This window comes from Brachyhypopomus gauderio, chromosome 13 (genome assembly GCF_052324685.1).
Source record: "Brachyhypopomus gauderio isolate BG-103 chromosome 13, BGAUD_0.2, whole genome shotgun sequence".
In the NCBI taxonomy this organism is placed as follows: domain Eukaryota; kingdom Metazoa; phylum Chordata; class Actinopteri; order Gymnotiformes; family Hypopomidae; genus Brachyhypopomus; species Brachyhypopomus gauderio.
In genome coordinates this window covers 20,103,798-20,114,124 of record NC_135223.1, presented here as the reverse complement: position 1 = coordinate 20,114,124, position 10,327 = coordinate 20,103,798, and the positions used below count along the sequence as shown (strand labels likewise).

Sequence of the window (10,327 nt, the reverse complement as noted above, 5' to 3'; positions counted from 1 at the left end):
CTGCACACTGCCCATGGAAAATTGTACCATGGCATATTAGGACTGGAAAATGACAGACATTTTTTTAAGCAGGCGCGTACGCCACTTGACAGCACAAGGCTGTGATTGTAACCAGAGAGATGAATAGTAATATTTGCAAAGGCATTCAAGTTGCATGGGGTTGTAAGCTAACCATGACTCACTCACTAATTCAAATGCATACTGTGGTATTTCAAGATTCACAAGCACGACAATTAAGTTTTAACACTCTTAAACAGATTATGGTCCTAATACTACACTTATCATGGATACTATATCACGACTAACATCTTGAAATATATGATTCACACTGGACTGTGACTTGTGTAAATAGGTAAAATATTTACACGGAATACTGTTCCTTAATACTCGAGTCAAATCATCTTTTATTCAAGCCAAGTTAAACAATGCATATGTGATTAGAAATTTTATTAAGTTTTATGTGAGAAAGTACAATAAAAAAAGTTTTGTGTTTGGAGAAAACTTTGTTAAAGAAAACTGTAACATATGCTGTGTATGAGCGGTTCCTCGTCCAAGGGAATCCTCCTGTCATCAGCGAGGAGCAGGGAGAACGGGCTGATGCAGAGAGGCCTCTATGGAGCGCAGGTGCTGTCATTAATGGGCTACGTGAACACTTAAGGCTAGAGCACAAATCTCCCCAGCAACACGATGGCGCCCAACAACTGTGAAGTAATTAACAAGTCATGTTCATAATTTGTTCTTATAAAATAAAGTTATTAGTTGTGCCATAGCTGGCATGCTCATTACCCAGCCCATTACATCCTATTATTCGTCCTCAGCAGTGGCTACCCCTAAAAGCATTCTAACTGCGTTATTATACCTCCTAGCTTTGTGCATCATTTTAACACCCTCTAGATTACTGACATGGGATTTCACTACTGAAGCCCTTTACAGTGCATTAGCAAGCCTTGTTTGTGTGCACATTCTAGTGTCACCATCTTTGGCAAAGTTGTATATTCCAGTGCTTACATAGAGTAAATATTTTATTTTGAGTATTCTAGTTTCTAGATTGTTTCTTCACTATTAATTCACAAGTACTGGTTTGAACTCTGACAAAATAGAAAAATGAGTAATTAATGCTAGCTTTCAACTTAGCTGTATGCTATCGGAGTAATAGAAGACAAATAAACGATTCCTTCTCCATCCCCTCTGTACAGTGTGAATATGTGCCTCCCAGAAGCATTAAAGCATGTGAGATATTAGCAGACCCTGTTCTCATCCTGGGGGAGCTCAGGCACATCACCTCATCATGGTTCGTTGTACATTCTAATATGAGGAAAATACATATCTTAGAAATAATTTTCCCTCTGTTTGGCCTTGGAGTGCCTCTACTGTGTGTGTGTGTGTGCGTGCATAAGATCATCCTGCTTCTGAGTAGGTGGAGTAGCTGTAAGAGTCAGGTCATTATCCTGACATGCTCCACTGAGCTACATCACATTACCAAAGGTTTGAGAATACTTGCATCTCTGATGCTTCAGGAACAAGTCCCCCGCAACGACGACTGCTCTCTGTGTGCAAATGCAAACAGTTGGGGTTAAAACTGTTTTATTCAGTCAGCCACGGTTAGAAAAATATATTGCAGTTACCACTGCATAATTATTGAAGTAAATATTTTAGTATTGGAGAAATATACATTTGTTTGGTTCATGTTCCAAATGAGTTTAAATGTACACAGTGTAATTCCGTAAATGGTGATTAAGTTGGCAATAGAACATTTTTCAATCACTTAGATTTTGCACTAATCTAATAATTATTAAAATTATTGCAATTGCTTGTTTGAAAATCTAAATTCACAATCTTTCATTTTCTAGCAAAAGGTCATCTTGTAATGAAAGTAGCATGACAATAGAAAGAATAGGATGAATATTTGTGTACATTGTCTCAGATGGAACGTCAATTTAACATACTTTACTGCAATAAAGTCTCTTTTTTGTGGTAATGAGAGTTTATTAATTGGGAATAAAATAATTAAAAAATCACTTGCATGATGCAGTTTTTATTCCCCCATATTCACATTTTGCAGGAACATTTGTAAATATGCAGCCATATCTGTTCAAGTGTTGGAAGGGAATTCAAAGCTGGAGGGGTCATGAGGCTCTCACACAGTATATGAATGCTATCTCACACCAGTCACCTTCATATCACACGGCCTGCTTGAGTTGGATCAGGTCTCACGTGCAACATGGGCACCGTTTCCAAACTGGGAAGAGCAGAGAGTGATGACACGGGAGTCCTAGCTCTGCAAGGGAAATGTGAGCGTGTGGGCACTTTTTCACTTTTTCATAGAAACAGATGTGCTTTGCAGTCACAGTAATATCTTTAAGATAATGAGGCATGAAATTGACTCTGGTTTCTCCCTGACCCATGTCTCCTGCTTCCACTGCTCACATCTATAATGAAGAAGAGCCAAGAACAAAGCGGAATATGCCAACGCGCACATAACAGAAGAGAAATAATCAGCTTCAGCAGTGAACGCATAACGATTTATGGCACGATGTCAGCTCACTTAATCACTCTACTTCTCTTTCCAGCTTATATGAATACAATTTACTGCACGTCAAGAAAAAAAACTGAAATAACTGATTATCAATTTTGCGGTAAAGTTTACAGGGCAACTTTAAGCAACACCACCACTAGAACAGGCAAGAAATGTGACCGTATGTAACCTCAATAATATAAAAACCTTGAAACAAATCTCCCAGCACACTCATGGTGAAGATCAACTTCCCTCTTTAATCTGTCTGTTGTCTCTAATGGCAGAGTCATTTATCCGACAGGGACAGTGGGATGGGTGAACAGTCCTCTTTCAATGAGCTTAGAGTCCGGGCAGCAGCCAGTTCTCCTGGTTTAGCTGTCTGTCCTGAGCGGAGGTCCCAGCACAGATGAGCCGTATTCTTACTTAGGCCACAGCCAAGCAGTCCTGTGACGTCACTAAGATCAGATTCAAAAGAGAACTGCTGTGTCACAAAGACAAGGTTGTGGTTACCAGACTACTCCATCTATGTCAACCTTGACAAGACTTGCTTAAAGCTAGATCTATTTATTTCAGCACCATCAGTTAGGAGTTATCACATGAGTGAACAGGGGGATGAGGTAATATATAGATCTCTCCCTAAGCATACTGTGCAGTTCTCAAGTCACCTCTAAAACTTATTAGAATTTCATTTTCACTCTTGGCTGCAGTGCTTGTTTTGCTGGAAAAATAGACAGCAAATACTGGCTTTGTTGCCAGCACCAAATACCAATAGCCATCTACAGCTCAGCAAGAAGAAACTCCTCATAAGATGAAACCCCTCTGTAAGAAACTGCTCTTTCAAAGATGAACGTTGTGGTGGACCATGGTTTGTGGTTCCCAAAACTGGATTTGGAAGAAGAATAGGTATATAAATAACACCTGGTATCATGGAAGTACATTATGATAAATCTTACATTTTTGGTGTCTGAAAATGACTGTTATCTGTATAAATGAGACTCATTGCTCGTTCCCACCACAGGCATTCTCCAATTTCCTGCTAGTTCAGTCCCACGAGAGGCCAGCTGAGGCCAGAATAGTGGCCCAGCTGAAGTGGCACCGCTCTCCCCTCCGATTAGTCTTCCTTTCTCAGGCCGCTTGTTTAAGCCAGCACGGTGGGGAGGAAAGAGACGGCACACTAATATGTTGCATCATAAATCCAAATTAGGCTAAACGAGTCTCTCCCGTAGTGAGAGTCACAGCACAGATACATCCATACGATAAGAATGCATTCTGATGCTAGCTGTTAATGGCACGAACCTTTCCCTCACTGCGAATAATGATCATAATAACAACAATAATTCCAAAAGATGCTTGTTCAAAATGAATAATCATTGTGTCTACCCCATACCTTACATTCAGTGAGCTATGTATAATTTTAGCTATGTATGATTTTAGCAGTCTCCATCATAAGTGCTTCTGTTTCTGTCTGGTGGGTTTGCTAGTTTTCTGGGATTCACGGAGGGAGTAATGCAAATCAACGGTGTCCTAACATACCACACACTGGCTCAATCCCTTACCACCAGGAAAGTTCTGGAAGAAAAAGGTACATGGCTTCCAGAAACCAGAAACAGGGACTAGTAAATGAATGTGGACTCTACATATCCATGTGTGTTCTAGTGTTCATATCTGGTTATATCATGTGTGCCTCGGTACAACGCCCTGTTTCAGTCAAAAAGCCAGAAAGGAGATTGAGTGAAATCTGAGGACGACATTAATGTGAATGTCTGCAACTTACTGCCACTGAGACTGAATGAGCCGTCACTGCATTCTGCTATTCTACTGTATTCTGCATGAGATAATTACTGTTTAGAGTTATTATCATTCCTGAATTATCTTTTTATGAATTAATTATGATAATAGCATAAGTAATATTGTAATTTTGCACCAGTACAGCCCTACAAATGGGCTATGTAAAATAATTACTTGAGCGAGTCTATTTGTTTGATTAAATGTACAATAAATTTGAAACTGTATTTAGTATATTTGGAATTCATTTTATTAGGCACCATAAGGACGGTACGTCCTCTAGTGCGAAACACCACCCCTTTCTTCTCCAGCACTTAGGACTCCCCCACACGGGCCTTTATTGTTCACCCCCTAATTACACCTGTTCAACCAGGCATGGCTGAGGTACGCTGCTCAAACTCGTTAATAAAAGTCTACCATGTGCCGCCTGCCGCACAGCCAGTGCGCGAGGTCGAGATCGTCACCATGGAAACGTGAGATAGTGAGCACCTGTTCCATCCCTGTAGGGAGAGGAGCCAGAGCTCCTCCTCTCTGGGGAGGGTGTGGCAGATCCTCAGGGTGTCATCAGTTGCTCCATTACACTGAACACAAAGAGCCATTTTTACACAAACATGAACCTCTGCTCAGATAGCTGGTTTTGTTCTGTGTGTAAACCAGCCACAAACTTTTAGCAGGGGAAGACAGTGACGGTAAAGCATTTGAAAACAAAAAGTGTGGCAAACAAAAAGGTATTCAACCGATACGTCCTTGAAAAGTTAAAGGACTTGCTGGGAGCTTCTGTCGATAATCTTACTTGCCATTATCTTAGTGTACATGCCTTCAGGAATAAGTATCAGAGCTTCACGTTTCTACAAGCCAAGAGGGTGACTACACCTGCAGACAGTGCTCCACACCACACCATGTGTGGCTGGAGGACACACATGCATCAACACGCCAGATAAAGCAGATTGTGTTACTCTTCCTGTCCCATCCTCCTATTTCACCAACCTTACAGGAGACCCGAGACACCCGGTAACCGCTAAAAACACACAATGGGATAAAGAGGGCCACGTTCACTGGACGAACTTCCGTCGATCACAGGTTTTCGGTTTAGCTTGTTGTGACTGAAGCATCACGCCAGCCAGGGCTGCAACAGTATGTTACTCAGTTCTAAAACAATTTCATGTGTGAGGAGCAATGCATAAAGATTTTACCAGTTTTCATCTAGTCCCAACAATGCCAAAACCAAAAGAATGATGCATCAGGCATTGATTATTACTGAGCACTAACAACTAAAAACTACTATTTGTTCTTTAAGTGCATCACAAAAACATTTCACCTCAGTATTGGGACTGTTTGGGTAGCCTGGTTTGTAGATCAAGCAGAATGCAGCCAATGAATGCTCTGCTTTTTGGGTGGTCTGTACCATTAGTGACAACTCCCTAAATAAAGAGCACATATTAAACACATATATTACACTTCAACCAGATTTAACATTAGCATAGAAAGAAAAAGACTGGAACTGATGCACAGGTTAAAGACTAACTTATTCTTAATTTGACTGTGTGGCTAAATACGAAGAATGTAATTATCACTGAAGTATACAGTTCCAAAGGAAAATAAAACAAAAGAAAAAGTCAATCCATGACCACTGAACAAAGGTCAGTGTAAAAATGTACAACTGTGATGATCAAAAGTGAATATTATCACGACCACTGAAAAAATACAGAAACACATGCACACATTGTAATATGATCCAAGTTTTGAGAAAGTAAAACTCGAGCACTGACAAGCATATGTTAAGACATGTATTCATTTCTGCCATCTTGCATTCAGTACAATTAGAAACATCCCTTGCATCACATTCCACGCTGCTTCAAAATACCTTTTGGACAAGGACAGGTGAACCTCGGTAATGAGGTATTGATTCATGCAGCACTGCACAATATCTAAACATGAGAGTTCAGCCGACATAATACAGCAGGAGGCGTGCACGATCAGTGGCTCCAGCAGAACCCATTAATGTCCTATGTGATACAGCACACTGCATATCGGGACAGAAACTTGTGGAAACTACAAAAGTCTGGAGCAAAGACACTTTCACCACAAAGGTTTCGGTACATGGTAGTTATCTCCCTCTCTCCATTTTATTCTCTTCTCTCTAAATGTATATATTACACACACCCATTTTGGCTTCCCATGTAAGCTATACAGTGAAAAAACTGAGAAGTGTTATTTTGTTGTGTCCTTACGTATACGGTTTTTGTGTTTTACCACTTTTTTTGTCAAGTTTTTCTGTCCAGGCATGTGATGGCTTTTTAGCTGACATCTAATGACAGAAGTAGCCTATGAAGATCTGAATAGACTTCTAAGAATCTATCATTTGTAAAGATGTTATTTCTGTTATTGCGGTAATTTCTAAAATAAAACTACTGATGAAATTGTTTTACATTTGCATGTTCGTTTTATATTTACAATTACAAATTAAAATCCTGAAACAGATTTTAGTATAGTAAATTATTTATGTTTCTTCTACTACTCTCTACTGGGGAAAAACAAATCTGGAAAACACTGGCTTATAAAAACCTGCTTGGAATTGATGGCTCAAATGTCAAGCTTTGCTAAAGTATCCAATTCCAAAGAATAGAATACAGTTGTGAAATAAGATGAACATTTTTTTGTTCTTGCGTGCGTGATGAGACAGAGCCCTAGATTACGGTATCCCAAATACCTGTTCGTCTTTAAAATCCTAAGCAAAAAAAACATTACTGGAACTGGAATGCTTTGAAATGGTGCTGAGAGCATGTGTGAATGAAATGAAAAGCCAGTAAATGGCTGTTATTAAATCTATTTCAGGAAAGACCTCTAGTTCCATTGTATCTAACTATTCTAGCAATGTCTTATGTTTATTTTTGTATCATGTCTTACAAAATTACAGGTATTTTATCTACAGTCACATTGGAACTTGCTATTAGAATATACTGTTCCTAATATACAGTGTACTGCATACTACACATTAAGGGTTATCTTTTAAACATCTTATTTAGAAACAAAACAAAAATGAAAAAACACCCCCCTGAAATATTCCCAAAGATGACTATATTATTATAACATATGATACAAGAATGGCATTGGAATGTGTGAGTGCATGTGTATTTGTTAGTGTGTCTCTTTGTCTGTATGCGTGCCAAATCCCTGTTCTGTTCCGGCAGCTTTGAATTCCTCTCTGGAGTTCAAAGCACCAGAGTGAAGAAAGGGATCAATGCAACACCTTTATATCGAACAGAATATATTCATAAGAAAAGCTGACCCATGAAAAAAATGTGAATATAAAAACGGGCTACTCTGATAAAATGTGGATGTTATGATATTATGACCATTAAAAAAATACAAAAACACAATGCAATCTTAACATTTTGTACGTTTTAAGAAAGGAAAAAAGTGAAGCAGTAGCAAATATACAACATGTATAACTTCATTTCAGTCATCTTGCACCACACTCCACATTGTCCCAAAATACCTTATGGAGAAGGACTGACAAACCTCTATAATGAGTTTTTGATTCATGCAGCATTGCAAAACATCTAAACATGACACATCAGCAGACATAAGACAGCAGGAGGCATGCATGACTGGTCCACCCCAGCAGAAGCCAATTAATCTCCTGTGTGGCATGGCACACTGCATATTGGGGCACAAGCTTGTGGAAACTACGCAAATCAAGAGCTGAGTCACTGTGCGAGTCACTTTTCTCATTTCCAGCCAACCCCCGCATTTCCTTACACATCTGAGTTGAGGCTGAGGTTGGCCAGGCGTGGATCTGAGTTGATCTCATACCTGTAATGGTACCCCTCCATGTGGTCCCTGCATGCATCACGGATATTATACATCCATCTCTTAATGCCCTTTCTGTTGAGGTAAAGTACCAGCAGAAATATAACCCCAATGAGGGCCAACACCATGCCTAGGAAGACATACGAGGTCTCCAAAACACTCTTCATGTCATTGGAATAAATACACTTCAGCTCTACACCTTTCAGCTTAAAGAGCTGGGTGTTTCTTAATTCTGCAGGCTCAGCACATGTCAAGTTCATTTTGTCCACAACGAGGTCAGATCTCTGCAACCATGTCACCATGTCTTCAATGATGCAGTCACAATGCCACGGGTTTCCTGCAAGGTACAGCTGAAGCCCAGGTATTTGGTCAAAGTCTGCTAAAGTCCCATTGATTAGTCTTTTTAGAGCATTGTCCCGCAGGTCCAAACGACTTAGTGCTTGACTCCTCCTGAAAGTACCTCTTTTAATCTGAACTAATGAGTTGTTTCTCAAATCCACAGTCGTTAGGTTTAACAAGCTGTTAAACATGCTATCTGGAAGGACCAATAGTCCATTGTTGGACAAGATGAGATGGGAAAGTTCAGGAAAACTTTGGTTTAAAACCTCTGAAACAACGCCTACATAAGAGGCATTGTACAAAGATCCACTAAAGTTTAAGACCTGAAGCTTACTGTAACCAGGAAAGGCATCAGGAGCAAAATTCAGAATTTTATTGTTACTCAGATCAAGTAAATGAAGACTTGGCAAGTTGTTAAACACCCCAGGGTCGACTTCCTCTATTCGGTTTCCAGACAGATACAGGTTTGTCAGCTGTTCAAGGCGGACGGGGAAAGACCCATTGGGCAGACGGGCAATTTTGTTCCCGTTGAGCAAAAGTGTCGTAATGTTCACATAAAGAGGCTGGGGGACCGATGTTAAGTTCTGACTAACACATTCTACTGTGGTCGTCGTGCAGCCACATTTATCAGGACATTCCCGAGATGAGGTTGTGCCAAAGCACGTAAGGAAGAGAACCACACACGGAGTGAGGATGTGGCGGCTGGCCTTTCTTTTCTTAATTACCAGTACACGCAAAGAGCCGACTTCACGCATTTTTTAACACATTTGAAATAATAAATCAAGGTAACTGAAAAGTATATATATTACGAAACAATGTTACAAGCGTCTGAGCCGATTAAAAGACGTCTTACGTGTATACCTCTTGTGTTTTTCGGAGAACACCTTCATTCCTTCCACTTGTGTGTCCACTTTTGTCTTACGTAGTTACGGTCTGAAGTAAAACCAAAGACAACATGCAAATGACATCAGATGGACCTGCTGGATCGGTCTCGAGTTCACATACCCATAGTTATCCTCTTGGACGTCGAGGTCTAACACGGACGGTGTTGCTTCTTGTTCATCAGTTCAAGGTCTTTGGTCGGCTTGTGTGAAATCAGTTCAAAAGTTAAATATGAGCTCGCGCCTTATCCGTATCAAAAATTACAACCCAGCTTGTGAACTATTCAGATTTTAAACTTTTGGAAACGGTGATATATACCCAGAAACTTTTTGTTTTGTTTTCATTTCCCTAATGCATTCCGTATTCTGTCGGATGGTTTTTAATGTGAACGCCTTGGGCACACACAGACACTTCATGAGTTACATTCTTTGTCCGCTCCCTGAAACCTGGGTACAAACCACTCTGTGGACCGTACCATTACAGCAGGATGGGGAAACCCTCGAACAGCTAAAGAGTAAAACCGTGTTCGGCGTGTCTCCGAGGGAGGAATAAGATAATAAATCGGCCTTTCTTAGCTTAAGACCCCTCTCAGCTGCTGTTTATATTGTTAATTTTGTAGCTTAAGTGAGTTAAAGAAAATCTAGAAAATCTGCTTTCGGTCTGAATATATATATATATATATATATATATATATATATATATATATATATATATATATATATATATATATATTGTTAGGTCCTAAGGTGATGAGTTCTTACTGTACAGCCATACTGTTCTCTTAAGGGAGCGTGATGAGGTATTACTGTACACATAGTACTGTTCTCTTAAGGGAGCGTGATGAGGTATTACTGTACACATAGTACTGTTCTCTTACGGGAGCGTGATGAGTTGTTGCTGTATGATTGTGCTGTTCTCCCAAGGGAGCGTGATGAGTTGTTACTCTGTGGTGTTGTAATCTCTTTCAGGTGCACCCGTGATTATGGTGTCACA

At 39.9% G+C, this 10,327-nt stretch overlaps 1 protein-coding gene across 13 annotated transcripts; it reads right to left on the bottom strand.

Moving 5' to 3' along the window:
* Nucleotides 1–387: 387 nt before the first annotated feature.
* tpbg (trophoblast glycoprotein) lies at nt 388–9,857 on the bottom strand. Of its 13 annotated transcripts, none has more exons than XR_013120702.1 (4): nt 9,314–9,836; nt 2,174–5,721; nt 1,502–1,547; nt 388–701 (listed from the first exon to the last, which is right to left on the bottom strand). XR_013120702.1 is itself a non-coding variant. In XM_076971603.1 (2 exons), exon 2 carries the CDS (start codon nt 9,205–9,207, stop codon nt 8,059–8,061), a length of 1,149 nt encoding a protein of 382 aa, XP_076827718.1. In that variant the 5' UTR covers nt 9,208–9,385; nt 9,458–9,791; the 3' UTR covers nt 6,074–8,058. The 13 variants fall into 13 exon arrangements, 1 of the variants encoding a protein (XP_076827718.1); XR_013120705.1 differs by having other exon boundaries at nt 388–1,547; nt 2,174–2,278; nt 5,619–5,721; nt 9,314–9,804; XR_013120701.1 differs by having other exon boundaries at nt 1,502–5,721; nt 9,314–9,839.
* Nucleotides 9,858–10,327: the final 470 nt, after the last annotated feature.

Excerpts from the sequence above, each read along its gene's own strand:
- tpbg (XM_076971603.1), bottom strand. The coding sequence starts at position 9,207 with ATGCGTGAAGTCGGCTCTTTGCGTGTACTGGTAATTAAGAAAAGAAAG.